This window comes from Lepidochelys kempii, chromosome 9, assembly GCF_965140265.1.
Source record: "Lepidochelys kempii isolate rLepKem1 chromosome 9, rLepKem1.hap2, whole genome shotgun sequence".
NCBI classification, from domain to species: domain Eukaryota; kingdom Metazoa; phylum Chordata; order Testudines; family Cheloniidae; genus Lepidochelys; species Lepidochelys kempii.
This window is the reverse complement of record NC_133264.1, coordinates 85,766,590-85,781,650: the sequence shown is the minus strand read 5'-3', so window position 1 is coordinate 85,781,650 and position 15,061 is coordinate 85,766,590. Positions and strand designations below refer to the sequence as shown.

The following is a 15,061-nucleotide window of genomic DNA, read 5'->3' as shown; positions in this document are numbered from 1 at the left end:
CGTACTACGGCTGCTTCCTGGGAGCTGCGCAGAACAGGTCAAGCCTCTAACCCAGCTTCCTGGCTGGAGTGCAGCAAACCCCCGACCTCGCTCCCCTGCAGGAGCTGAGGTATGTAGGGATGTATATGGCCCACGGCCCGTAGTTTGCCCACCCGTGCACTAGATCATGCCCGAGGGACATAAATTTTCAAACCTGGGAGCATAAAGCCAATTTTAGCACTTGAAAACCTGGTCTGTTTTCACAGATGCATTTTGATAACTATTCTTCACTTGCATGGAAGCTAAGGGGGCTCTAAGTGTTCAACACCTCTGAAAATCTGGTCACCTGTTTATCAAAATATGGATTTAGGTGCCTAAACTTAAATACCCCACTTTGGCCTTGTGAAAGGTGCTAATCAGTAGCCCCAGTCACTAAGTATTCTCCTAATTTAACAAAAGAATATAGGGTAATACCAGCTAAATTGTCAAATTTTATACACAGTGCCTAGTGGAACTACCTATTGAAATACAGACAAATATATACAGAAAGCATATGGTTTACCAATACTATCATTTACTATGTTGACGATTTTACTATAAAATGAGAATACTTTATAACCAGTCCCTCACTTTGACTGAGACCGAATTAAAAATTTACTAGATTAAACTTCTTCGAAGACCCCAAATTATGTTAGAGTCAGTGCTTCAGCAAGAGAGACTAAATGCTATGATTATTTAAAACCATAGACTGATAATTTATTAAAGACATGGAAATACCCTTGGAAATTGCAAACGCTGCATGAAATCTGATGGCCATCCGTGTGTGTCATATTTTGCCTCATCTTGATATGTGAACTCGACAGTTGACAACTTTGGCTGTGAGGATTTAAGGCCTAAACTTTAGGCAAAACTCCCATTGCTGTAAAGACTGAAAGGCCAGCCCCTACATAAAAAAATAGTGTGATATTCTTAGGATTACTTTAATGAATTAAAATATCCACTGATTCAAAATAAATAAGGGTATTTACAATTTATGTAGGGGAAACATTTCCAATAGCTGGAAGTAGCAAAAATAAAAATATATTTGTAAATCCAAAAAGGCACCATGTACTGTGTCATCTTCTAAAACCTGAGTCCTTCCTTTGATTCAATGAGCTTTGGGATCAGTCCTTGAATGAGTACGATTTGCTTTCTCCTGAAAAGGTATTACTGGAGGCTAAACATGGTGTATATAATGGAACTTCGGATTTCATATAAACAAACAATATAAGATACCATAAACATTTTAGGAGACAAACCTGAATTGGAACTACTCTGTACATAGAGATATATTTGTGTCAATATTGCAGCATACTCCTCCTATTAATTCTAATATGGAAGTCTGGACATTACACGTGTACTGAAAGAATATGGTGCACATCAGAACGTATAAACTGAGTTCAGCATAAGGGCTTATCTATATAGTGCAGCAGTGCACACCACAAGGGTGTCAACTGTAGAGCACTCCTAAGTTCTGCGCTCTGACTGCCCCATGTAGACCCTGGCGCACTCTAAAGGTCCTAGCTGCATGTTAACATAGAACTGGACTACATCCAACTTGCACTAGGTACCTTTTAACATGTCAGCAGGGTCCAAAAGGGACAATTAGAGAGTAACACTTTACAGCGCTCTAAAATTTACACCCTTCTGGTGAGCATTACCACACCATGGAGACAACCCTTCTGTCTTTCATCAGGAATGGGTCCCTTCTTTAGAGTTTGACTCTGCAAAACACTGAACACTCTGGCCCCAATCTGGCAAAACACTTATGTACATGCTTACCTTTAAGCATGAGTAAATTCATTAATGTCATTGTGACTATTCACATGCTTCAGTGTTTTCCTGGATGGGGACCAGAGTGCTCAGCTCCTAGCAGGAGCAAGCCCATAGTCTGTGGAAAACCAGGACCAATGTCTGTACCAATATGTATCTGTGATTTTGCATTCTGCAGAATCCACTGCAGGCTGCAAAATTTCAGATGCCTCATCAGCATGTAAGGTCCATGTCTTTTCTATAGCTTTAGGATTATTTAGTGATCACTGAATTTACTTAAACTTTTCATTGCACTTGGACAAGCAGCAGATATCTGCAGAAAGAGCCTTTGTACAATAGACACTGACCATCTTGACAAAGCACTGCGGGAAATGAAAAATTGCCACAGCATGTTGCCCAAAGGTTACTTCCATCATGGCACTGAAGGGGTTCTGATTAATTTGCTTATACTGTACCCACTCACTCCACATTTCAAAGAGAACTGGATTCTTATTTGTCCCTCTATGTAGCATTAACACCAAATCAGACAAGCAATGCTAATTCATCACAAGAGAAACTTCCTAGCTGATAGGTACATATACTAATGCAAATTGGGATAGCAGGAATTCACAATACTATAAAATAATTATCAGTACAGAAGGATTACTATATTTTCTCTTTGTTTTGTAGTAGTACAAAAGCTTGAATTTTCACATGATGTATTTATTGGTTGGGTGACATTTTTGTTGTTGAAATCCCTAACCTAAGACCAAAATCAAAACAAATTCAAGGATTCAGTATACTCAGTTTAAAACATTAGGTCTGTTCTTTTTCCTTCCAGATATAAGTGCTGGACCTTTTCCTGTGCTCCACTCTCCATGTCACATGCATAACCTGAGCTCTAGAAGGTGCTAAACAATTGCAGCATTTATATTCCTTTCCCAAAGGAACACACACACACTCCAGATGCCTGCTGAGTGGGAGACCTGAAGTCATTCCTGAAACTCCTCATATGGCACTGCATCATTTCTCTATTACACCACTTATTTAATCTTATCTTAGGGCTCAGAATTTTCTAATGCGCCTCGTTAGAGCTAGATGTAATACAAGCTATTCACATTCAGTATTTTTTTTCTAAGAAAATACTAGTTAAAAGTAGGAAGATTCCTTTAATTCAGTCCATCTACATTAGAGTCCTTGCAGCACATCATTTAGATATTACTAGGTGCATATTGTGTACATCTCTACAACTACAACAAAAGAAGAAGAAAAAAAGGATCCATTTTACTTTAATCCTGACCAGCAGCTGTTAGCAATTTTCTTTAGTTATCACTGTAGGACATGATGGATGGGGAGACTCAATTTGCTGAGGAACTAGTTTATAATACACAAGTGTTCTCAAGGACTGTGGTTCAACAGCACATTTAGTCTAACCAGGAACTACAAAATACAATAGATAACAAAGGTCCTTCCTTGGAGCAACTATCATTCTTCAGAGAAACTGTGCTGTCTGATCAGGAAGATCATCTCCAGAACAACTGCACGATCTTGTGCCATTCAGCTTCCTACTTTTCCCCCCAGGCCAGTCCTGACACTCTGAACGGCATGGTAAGGGGGCGGGGAGCGGGGGCACTGGATAAGAGGTAGGGGTCCCGGGGGGCAGTCAGGGGACAGGGAGCGGTTGGATGGGACAGAGGTTCTGGGGGGCGGGAGCAGTCAGGAGATGGGGAGGCTAGATAGGCGTGGGAGTCCCAGGGGGCCTGTCAGGGGGCAAGGGTGTGGACAGGGGTTGGGGCAGTCAGGGGACAGGGAGCGGGGTCCGGGGGGAGCGTGGTTAGGGGCAGGGGGGTCCCAGGAGGGGGCTGTCAGGGGACAAGGAGCAGGGGGGGTTGGATGGGTTGAGGGTTCTGAGGGGGGCAGTCAGGGGGCAGGAAGTGGGAGGGGGTTGATTGGGGGCAGGGACTAGGCTGTTTGGGGAGGCACAGCCTTCCCTATCTGGCCCTCCATGCAGTTTTGCACCCGCGATGTGGCCCTCAGGCCAAAAAGTTTGCCCACCCCTGCTCTAGCATAAAAAGGTTATTTGAAAAGCTGTTCTCCTCATCTTAGAGCACTCCTCTTTTGGGGCCCATTTGGGTTACATTAGAAATATAGATTGACAACCATCGCAAAGCTGTCTTTGTTATTAACTTCTCATCATAATAGAGAGGTGATGATCTGGGCATTTTAACATCAATAAATAGATTTAAAAAATGCAAATCTTACAACATACAAGACTCAGTAATTGACTCATGTCCTGCTCCCAAACATGAATCAAACCAATAAACTTCCAAAAGATTAACCAAAACACATTTTATCCTGAATCATCTCAAACTCAGGTTGTGGTGGAGAGAGGTGCTGTGCCTTTGCTGACAAGGCCTTGTCATCAGCCTTGGAGAGATGAACTGACAGCAAGGGCAACCCAGTTGATGGTAACTCCCACAAAGGCATATGGGTGGAGAATCAATATCTTCACATAACTGTGTCCTGTATATCAGAACTTTACAAACCCTGAATTTGTCCCATAACCAAAAACAGGCAGTGCAGAGCCCAGAGCAGAAGTCTTTCAGCTCCACCCACTGAAGAGAGAAGCTGCTGCATTCTACACTAGCGAGTACTTAGCCCTGGTCTACACTAGGACTTTAGGTCGAATTTAGCAGCGTTAAATCGATGTAAACCTGCACCCGTCCACATGATGAAGCCCTTTTTTTCGACTTAAAGGGCTCTTAAAATCAATTTCCTTACTCTACTCCTGACAAGTGGATTAGCGCTTAAATCGGCCTTGCCGGGTCGAATTTGGGGTTCTGTGGACACGATTCGATGGTATTGGCCTCCGGGAGCTATCCCAGAGTGCTCTATTGTGACCGCTCTGGACAGCACTCTCAACTCAGATGCACAGGCCAGGTAGACAGGAAAAGAACCGCGAACTTTTGAATCTCATTTCCGGAGACTGCGGGAACTGTGGGATAGCTACCCACAGTGCAACACTCCGGAAGTCGACGCTTGCCTCGGTACTGTGGAAGCACTCCGCCGAGTTCATGCACTTAATGCACTTAGAGCATTTTCTGTGGGGACACACACACTCAAATATATAAAACAGATTTCTAAAAAACCGACTTCTATAAATTCGACCTAATTTCATAGTGTAGACATACCCTCAGTAGTCCTCTTCTACAGTAGAGCCGAGTAAAGTACATTGCCTTAATCTAGACTTAGTTATAAAGGCAGGCCTCACTACAGCGTGATCCATATTAGAAACCAAACAGTGACAGCCTTTGGGAAATTAAAGAAAGGCAGTAGGCCCAGATCCTCAAAGATCTTTAGGTGCCTAACTTCCATTGCTCTCTGCTAATCTAGGAATGGCAAAGGAATCCAATATCACCAGAGACTGTGAGCCATCTTGAAAAAGGCCAGGCATATACCCCACAGAAAGTGTGTTCAGGACTCTTGCCCATTCATCCAAATGGTAACGCTGAAAAGGAGCTTAACCACTATTGTTTCCTAGTGCCTGATGTGTAACTAGGATAGAGGGTGCAAGCAACTGTTTTATATCATAAACAGGGTTTTTCAGCTTGATTCTGCAGCTGGACAGTGAACCAGCCCACCAACATGCAGCTGAATTACTTCATTCCTGAACAAGTCTGTAATGTAGTAACCAGTACAGCTGAGTAGAAAAGAATTACTGCAATAGACCCTGATCCAGCAAAGCACATAAGCATGCTTGTAGTCCCACAGGAATCTGTGGGATTACTAACATGCTTAAAGTTATGCGTGCTCTTAAGTACCTTGCTGAATCAGGGCCCGAGCACACAGAAAAATATTTTTTCCACATATTTTTCTGCGATGTCTTCCCTCCTAAATATTTCAGACAATTTAAATGTAATGTTGACAGCAAGCATAGATGCTAGTTTTTATCATTTTTCCAGCTCTTGATCCTATCCTAATACTCTAGAAACAAGTATCTGTTATTATGCTAATGTCCACATACTACAGAGCAGGTAAAGCGGATACACAACACAAAACAAGAAGGGTAAGAGTATACTTCTCCTCAAATCACTTTAATTCAATTTATTTTCCCACAGCCATATAAATTTAAAGTATGAAACAACAATACAGCTATAGAATCTAAGTTTTCTTTTAAAGCAGCAGCATATAAAACATATAAAAGCTAAAACCTCAGCACGAGCTTCAAAGAACAAGGACTGAGTGAATTTTGCTGAAGACATGTAATTCACAAAATACGATACACTAAAGCAGTGATTTTCAACCTTTTTTCATTTGAGGATCCCTAAAAAATTTCGAATGGAGGTGTGGACCCCTTTGGAAATCTTAGACATAGTCTGCGTACCCCCCCGAGGTCCGTGGACCACAGGTTGAAAACCACTGTTCTATGGTAATGACAACCTTTAAAGGACCCCTTAGTCTGGAGACCCCAAGGGGCCGCAGACCACAGATTGAAAACCACAGGACTAACGTACTGGAATGCATAAAATATAAAGCTACACATTATTTAAGTGAAGAAAGGCATTGTGTAATATACAAAATTTGCAAAAATTAAACCATGAGATTTTTCTGAGAGTACCATGAACACACAGAAGCTGGCAATTAACATTTGTAGATAGAAAGAAAAAGTGGCAGTTTTATATTTAGCATTCAGTTTCTCCACTTTACGACTTCACTTTCTTAGCATCCTTCTTCCCAGAACTCTCTGTTGCTGAATCTGCTTTTCTTTTCTGTGACTAAAGAAATAAAAACAAACAGCTTATTGTTTTTCAAATGTTGAAAAATATGAGCACATATGGTCAAATGTACTGTGAATATATTAAAAACTAGAATGACATGCCTATTCAGTCCGAAGATAGAGGCTCTAATTTACTATGCAACATATATTTCAACCATTCATATTCATAGTGCACAACAGAGGGCAAAAGAGAACCCCCCCGAAAAAGTTAAAGTTAAAATAAGCACAAAGGGCCACACTTTTTCACGATGAGCAGTACTCCACAGAGTTTTATTGGTTCAGTATTACACATCATGAATAAGGGTAGCAGGATTAGGCCCCTGGTTTGTGTATGTGGCTTTGCTTGTTCTATTTAATTCATCTGAAGAACTATTTAATTCATTAAATATCTCCCTCCAGTAATTAGTATTTTAGAGACTGGATAACAATGTGACATTAAAGTTTATGTAATACTATCCACTTACATCTTGTTGGGGTGTCTGGAGGGGGAATATTTTCCTCAAGGAATGCATCGCACTCAGAAGACAGGTATCTCTATGCTACCTATATGGAAACCCTTTAAAGGGAATCAAAGACTTGAAGTTCTGATCTTCAGGAGTTATTACCCACACTTCCAGGGAGACACAGATGAACACCTATGGTATCCACATAACCTCTTTCTCAGCAAACTAACAGTTTTGTTTTGGAGAAACCTGAGGTTACAGTTACCTTATTTTGCACTTCGTTTCAACTAGACAAATCAATAAATGTTGAATCATGCCCCATTAAGAGGTAAGTAAATGCTGATAAATTTACCGCTGGAACTTTTGTTCCCTTTTTCTTCTTTTCAGCTCTCTCTTTTTCCTCAATTTCCATATTTTCTTTTTCTATCAATGATATGAGAGTATTGCAGCGTCTTTGGAATTCCTAAGAAGGGTAATAATCAAACATTAAATTCTGCAGCAGAGACTGCATCACTATATACACTGAAAGTCACTAGGGATTTCAAAACATCCTGAGACATTTTCAAAGGTGCTTGATTCCAACAATATGAACCAGATTATCCAAAGTGCTCAGGTCCCACCAAGAATTATGGGAGTTGCAGGGTCCTGAGCATTCTTGAATATCTGGCCACTTCATTTAAGTGCCTAAATGGGAGTGAGCAATTTTGATAACCTGGCCCTTTATTCTTTATTTAAAAGCATCTTGATACAGCAAAACGTGCCAGCCACGGCTGTGATTTGAACAGTATTTCTATAGATACCAAAGAAGTAATGTTTCCCTATGTGTCTCACATTCATGAATTTGGCCGTTTCTTGCGATGTGTTCCCATATCAGCAGTATGATGCTCTGTGAGCATTAGCACAAGGGGTTATGAAATGAAAAAAATTTACTGACTTAAGCCAGTGGTAGAATATCTGAGCATGAGTACTAATTGATTATTATTAAAAAGTTTATGTAATGCCATAAATATATATGATACTGTGCCCCCCGCTCTAAAGGACTTACAGTTTAAAACAGAGGAGGTAAATAGGAGACAAGAAACAGGACTTCATTTATAACAGCAAAGAGATTTCTGGTAAGAAGAGCAAGGAATGAAGGATTCACGACAGAAATGGTTCCAAGGAGGGATATGAAGGAAGATTTGATGGGGCGCTTCCAAGATAGGAAGCGAGAGACTGTTCCAAACTGATGAAAAACATGACATGAGCTGAAAGATGCAGGAATGAGGAAATTATGTTTGTAGGTTTTTGAAAGTGAGGTGATATGGTAAGAGACAGGAAGCTAGCTAGTTAAATGAAGTAAGGAAGGGGCTGTTGTGGCAAGAGATTACAGTCTAATAGCCAAAGCACAGTATTACTATCCCCATTTTACAGATCAAAGTACTTTTTTTTTTTTTTGGCCCCTTGTCCTGCGCAGGCATCTGGTTCATGGGGATTCCCCATACAAAAGATACTTGGGTTAAAAGGTCAAATTGCGATCTGTTAGTGAAACTTCCTTGAGGAAGTGAGGAGGACTCACACCACAGATTTGCTGACATTCCAGGGAATGGAAAGCTAGGTTCTCCTGCAGAGCCAAGTTTGCTTTTTCTCTCCATTTTCACACTGAAACCAAAAGATTCACTAAGCTAGGACCAATGTACAAAATTTAGCAAAAGGAGCAATTAAGCCAAATAACTAAAGGATTTATCTGATTTAATCTCCTGTATGTCAAAGAACATTCTGATTGTTACTGCAAATTTTCTAAAGCTTTCTGTAGACAATCCACATAAGCCTTCTCCAGTACTGAACTGGGCTCCCAGATGGACAAGTTCCAGATAGATCTACAGCACTCACGTGAAGATTTATGAGACGCTGCAACAGTAAACCCAGAGAGCACACACTGAGACTCAATCTGGGCTTTCATCAGAGATTTGGATTTTACTAGCCAATTATCTAAATATAACAGATCATGAACCCCTTGAATCCTTATGAATGGTAGCTGCTACTTTGGTTAGAATCTTTAAATTCGCAGAGCTGTGGCCAGACTGAAAGGATGGTCTGTGTGCAAAAATGGATTGGCTGTTGATCAGAACTATCAAACACAAAAAAAGATATGAGGGAGGGTATATGGAGATGTGTCTAGAAGACCTATGGATGCTAAAAAAAAGCTCCCTTTTTTATAGCTGCTACTCAGACTCAAACTATTCTAAATGGAATTGTTTGTTCTTCTAAAAGCAGTTTAGCCATTTGAGATGTAAGACTGCCCTGAAGCCTCTTGAATGCTTTGGCACTAAAAATAGACAAGAAATACCTGTCTACACTTTCTCGGAGGAGCTGGATGCTCTCATTTATTGCATTTGTGGGGGACGGGGAAGAATCCGACAGATAAAGTGAAAACATTTCTTAAGCTTCACAGAGGAGAGAGAAATTCTGTACTAAAGATAGCAATAATCTATTTGCCTGATGTCTCGATTTGACGACTCAAAAAAAAAAAATAAATAAATAAAGGTGGGGTGAGGGAGGTCATTCTGTCCCCAATGAATAAGTGGGGTAAGGGCCAATCAGAGGTTTTGCATGTGCTGGAATACAGGCCTCCCAAAGATCTTCCCAGCCCAATTAGTAATTATTGTAATACATAGACCCACAAAACTTAGATTTAAAAAATTATATATGATCTTTTGACACAGCCTAAAAGTCTTCCAGGTCGGGAGTCTTGCTTGGCTTTGCTTTTAGTTTTAATATTTACTGTTGGGTTTTTTTCCATCTCATCACCAGGAAGTCTGCCTCCCTGATTGGGAGCCTGATAACCCAACGTTCAGAACAGAGTTCCTGAAGGCAGCCACTCCGTGGAAAGGGAGAAGGAAGCCCGTCAAGTTTCTTAACATAAGAACAGGGCATTTCCCATGGTGAATAACAGTGGTTTTTGTCCTTCCAGTGTCTACAGGGGAACCGACTTCTGTGGTTAGGCCGAGTAGAAGGGGGCCAAGGCAAATAGCAACTGCAAAGGAAATTGCTTCACTGAAGATCTTGTTGAGGTAGCTTGCCAACTCCAGATGCAAAGCAACAAGGGATACTGTCAGATGGCAGAAGAGAGGCCAACAACATTTGAGCATATCTGTGGTAACACTGAGGGTTTTACCTTTTTCCTGTGGATACTGTCAGAAGTTTGTGGGAAGCTGCTGATTTATGAAAAAGGGAGGGGAAACCCCCATTTTAGCCTCGGCGGCAGAGTCCTGGCTCCCAGCACTTTCCAAGGCATTCTGTATCCAATAGATGGCCATTTCAGACAGAGCAATTTGTAACAACCCTCCTATATTTCTGGTGGAGGAAGGTTCTCTGTACTTGGTGGTATCTTCTGAAGCAAAAAGATTCTCCTAAGAAGAGTGCTGCTGGTCAGCTTTCATTCCTCACAGAGGAGCAGTGACTGGATCCTGTGTGCACCAAAAGTAATTACTGCTTGTGACCAGAGAGTATTTTCTTCTTATTCATCTGTTTATCAATAATATGGTGGAGTAGGGGAGAGGAATCTCATTACCTCTTGCAGAAACTAGTACTTTCTCCAAGTCCTCATATTACAGCAATGCCAAATTACCTCCAGTGGCTTATACACTTGAAAAGAAGCAGAAGATTATTGTGCTAACTATTCTAAACCATAGGAAAACAATCCAGCGCTCAAGGGACACGAGGGTGGGAGGATACTACTATCATACAATTCCCAACTACAGATAATGTCAATTTCCCTATGATCCATATAGCCTCCATTGATTCACACTCTTGGAGACTACAGAACTAAAAAGATGTCTTTATAAAAAGGACTTTTTGGCTTTATATCTGACTAAAGCCTGAATCTATAATATGAATGAAAAAATGCACCACCACCAATGACATTATGAAACCCAGTAAAAGACAATTTTAAAGCGGGAAATGATCACAAAACATTTTATCATTAAAATAATACAAAAATACTTTCTAAATAACTTAGACTGAATAAAATAGATAACATGGCAATACTCAATACCACATACAGATAAAAAGTATTAAGAAAAAGCAAAGGAGCTACAGGGCACTGTACATTAGTCCACTAACCCTTCAAATCTGAGGACCTGGATTCAAGTCTGTATACTTAGATCAAGAGTGAAAGTTTATTAGTCAAATCTCTGGATGTTCACATCACTAAACCACTAGATTTTACATGACTGGCACAGGAGTAGAATTGCAATGCTATGGTATATCTGGGGAGTGGGAATATTAGCTACGGATAATTATGCACAGTCCTGCCCATTCTATGCCTGCCTCAAACCAGCATGATGAATCCCTCATTTTGAGGGCATTAAGTTCATTCACAATTTTTAAATAATACAAAGTAAGAAAAATGGGAAAAGAACTGGATCCTCATCTTAGAAATAATGTACACAAAACAGATCTACCAATCTGGGAATCCTTCTGCAATGCAGTATCTATGTAGGTATTTTGAGTTATTTTTAAAAGTATGCCAGGATACTACATTGCTTTACTGCTCTCATATGGCTGAACTAACTGGAGTACCTGCAGACCTGTTCACATGGCTTTTATTAAACAAACTCCATCATCAAGTAGAAAATACATGAAGATGAGCATTTGGGAACGGGCTTGGACCACTAGTACTTTTTCTTTCACAGCCTCTTTTGCAGTTTCTTCAGTCTACCTAGAAAAGGCAGCTAAATAATCTTTTAACATGTACAGACAACAGGAAACTTAAAAAGACTGACACTTTCAGTGCATGCCACTATGCTTCGACTGAGTACTATTTATTGAACTGATGTTTCTAGTAGATGGGTGACTACTAATATACCCCCCTTTCTATATCTATCAGTCGTCATAAAGCTTCAATACAACAAGCACAGAAAATATCAGTAAACTTGGGAGACTTATTCAGAGATTAAAGACTCCACATTACATTTCCTGTGCACTGAAAATCCTAGACACTAAGACTGCCTAAGTCTGAGTGACAGAAGGTCTGAATAACTTCTCTATGAAAGTCAGGGTCAGGTGAATGACAACAGGCAAAGGAATTGCCTACCACATTTGTGTGCCTGAACCTGACTTTAACAGACGGTACAACCTCAACGTCAGACACTGAATCAAGCTCCTGCTAAGAACTGCACTGAAGTGGGATACTTCAAAGCAATGTTCATAATCCCAAGGGGAAATCACTTCATTTGGACTACTACCCTCTTTGATACTACAATGAAGAGTGACATTCTATGGAGCTGCCAACATTAAATTGTTACCATTTAATCACTTCTACTTTGTGGGTATCTTAAACACAAACATTTACTTAATATAAACTGTTCGTCTATAAAGGCTACAAGGGGGGGAAATTAAATATCTGACTAGAAAGATATGTCAAAAAACCAGCAGAATTCATGCAATCAGAAGAAAAATCTTCTGACCACCTGTTGTTTGTTATGTGCTATCTTTGGACTACCCAACAGGCCCTGTGGAGGCATCTCTGTGGGAAGGACAGAATGGAGGGTATAAGTTGCTGCCCTCTTAGCTACTGGAGGCAGGTGGCCAAGTGGGGGCACAGGAACACATGGGGATGGGGGCAGGAGGGTGGCTGAGTGGGGGCACAAAGCCACATGAAGACAGGGTGGTGCAGGGACACATGGGGACAGGGGCAGATGTGCCTAACTGAATGGGAGATGCTAGGGGTCAGGCAGGATCTGCATGGGGGAGGCTCCCTAACAACCCCATCTCCTCCCCCCCCGCCCCACACACTCAAAAAACCATACCAAAAAACCCGTTCCATACCTTTCCCACCCAACAACCCTCCAAGTTCACATCCAGTCTCCTTCCCAGCAATTACTTCCCTCTCCCTCAGCTCCTCCATTACCCAAGTCCCCCAAGCCTTTGCACTGCTTCTGAGGGGTGCGGGAATAAGTTTCTGTACTGTAGTTTAAATGAATTATTACTTAAACTTCTGTATTAAGATGTAAGGAATCTGTCAAAACACATTTCCTGAATCTTTTTTGTTGTATGTGTTGTTACAGACCTACTTGCTGACAGGGTATTTTGAAATAAAATTACCAAAATAATTGAAACTGGTGTGATTATATTGTGTTATTTTGACAAATAAAATATGCAGAATTTTAAAAGTTTTTGGCACAGAATTCCCCCAAAAGTAATACACTGACCTGTGAAAGCCACAGGTTCTGTATGTGTATGTAAAATGTACATAAGAGTTTTCCCCTTGTTAAGTTCTGTTCTCTTCATTTATTAAGTTTTTAAACTGCAGAGATTTTTCTTTGCACTCATTTTGTTACTGAATAAAATTCTATTATTTGGAAGATAATTCATCTTTATGAATTCACAACATATGCTACAGGATGCCTAGCAGTTTTGAAAGCACCGACTCCTTAATATATAGCGTGACAACTCATAGGATCAGTGACATTGTAATAATCATAAGTGTGTAGCAAACACACAAAATTAATAGGTGCATTGACAGTGTTATATTCATACACAGCACCACACAAATTCCTAAAAGGCCCCAAAATAGCTGGGCCAGGTAGAGCACAGTCCATTAGAATACATTACTGTGGCTCACTGTTAAAGTGCTCTTTCAAAGCCTACCTGAGACAGATAGCTCTGTGTTAGTGCTTCTAATAGCCCTTGTGTCTGGCTTTTCAAACTCAGTAGACAGCCACTCCATCTCCACTCCAGCAGCAGCTTTTCCCCCTTTGCTTCTGGAATATTTTAACAGGCAGCTACAACTATTGGGATTTTTTCCTCCCACTGAGATCCAGTCTTGTGAGTAAACACCACCAGCATCCCTTCAATCTACCAAAAAGCACATTTAACTGTGATTCTGCCTCTGGTGAGAGGGTAGCTGAATCTTTCCTTGGTGCTGTTTAGATGTCTGGTGTACAGCTTCATGAGCCAGGGGAGCAAAGGGTCCCCCAGGTTCACTTCAACATCACCAATATTAATTCATCAGTCATGAAAGAAAGTCTCTGCTTGTAGCTTACTGAACATTTCTCTGTTCTTAAAGATGAGAGTGTCCCTGACCAGCCAACACCGATGTCGGTGAAGCGTCCCCAGTGTTCCAACGCCTGCATAACCATAGAAAAGTAGCCCTTTCTGTTGATGCACTACGTGACAAGGTTGTCTGATGCCAAAATAGGGATATGTATGCCATCTATTGCTCCACCACAATTCAGGATCCCCACTACAGCAAATCCATCCACTATGTCCTGCACATTGCTGAGTCACAGTCCTGCACAGCAGGAGACACACTTGCATGGCAATGGTTCCAGCAATGGAATATCCAACTCCAAACTGATTTCCCACTGACCGGTGGCAATCTGGTGTTGCAAGTTTCCACTGTGCAATCGTCACTGGCTTCTCCACTGTCAGTGCAGCTCTCATCTTGGTGTCGCTGCACTGGACGGATGTGGTGAGCTCAGACAGATAGATCCAGGAATGTAGCCTTCCGCATCTGAAAGTTCTGCAGACACTGCTCATCATCCCAAGCCTACATCACAATCCGATTCCACCAGTCAGCGCTCCTTTCTCATGCCCAGGAGCAGCACTCCATCTGCAGCTGCTCAGTGAATTCCACCAACCAACCTTGAACTGACTCTCACTGTGTCCCACAGTAATCTGTCCTCCAAGAAATCCTCATGTTCCCCACTGATTCACTTCTTCTTATGCCTTTTCAAATACTGGGGATCGTGCATCCTGTGTTTGCAATGCTTATGACAATAGTGCCAAGCTGTGCAGGCTCCATGTTTCTGACAGCGAAGAAGGCCATTCGGAATTTTTTTTTAAAAGGCATGAAAATTATGGGATATAGATGACATTATGGGATGGACACAGTTGCACTCGTGGAAGTTAACCTCTTGCTCCCAGTTACCCCCGTGTGACTCATTTCTCCCCCACCATATGTTGCCAAAACTTCGCAAAAAACAGTGTGCTGGAGGATGGTGCGTTGAATACTGGGATACTTACTCACGGTGCACTGCACATCAATATAGCACTCCTGGTGAGTATAGGCAGTGCCAACACAAGG

General features: G+C 41.3%; 1 protein-coding gene across 4 annotated transcripts in view; it reads right to left on the bottom strand.

Annotated features, from left to right (window-relative positions):
* Nucleotides 1-5,845: 5,845 nt before the first annotated feature.
* SMARCA1 (SNF2 related chromatin remodeling ATPase 1) overlaps nucleotides 5,846-15,061 on the bottom strand; it is a 76,138-nt gene continuing 66,922 nt past the window's right edge. For 2 of the 4 annotated variants that reach the window (XM_073361261.1, XM_073361262.1), the window contains exons 23-24: nucleotides 7,343-7,453; nucleotides 5,846-6,545 (exon numbers count right to left, since the gene is read on the bottom strand). In XM_073361261.1, coding sequence (XP_073217362.1) covers nucleotides 6,474-6,545; nucleotides 7,343-7,453 — 183 coding nt within the window. In that variant the 3' untranslated portion in view covers nucleotides 5,846-6,473. Of the gene's footprint in view, nucleotides 6,546-7,342; nucleotides 7,454-8,548; nucleotides 8,632-15,061 lie in introns of those variants that run through there. The other 2 variants (XR_012160976.1, XR_012160975.1) reach the window with 2 other exon arrangements.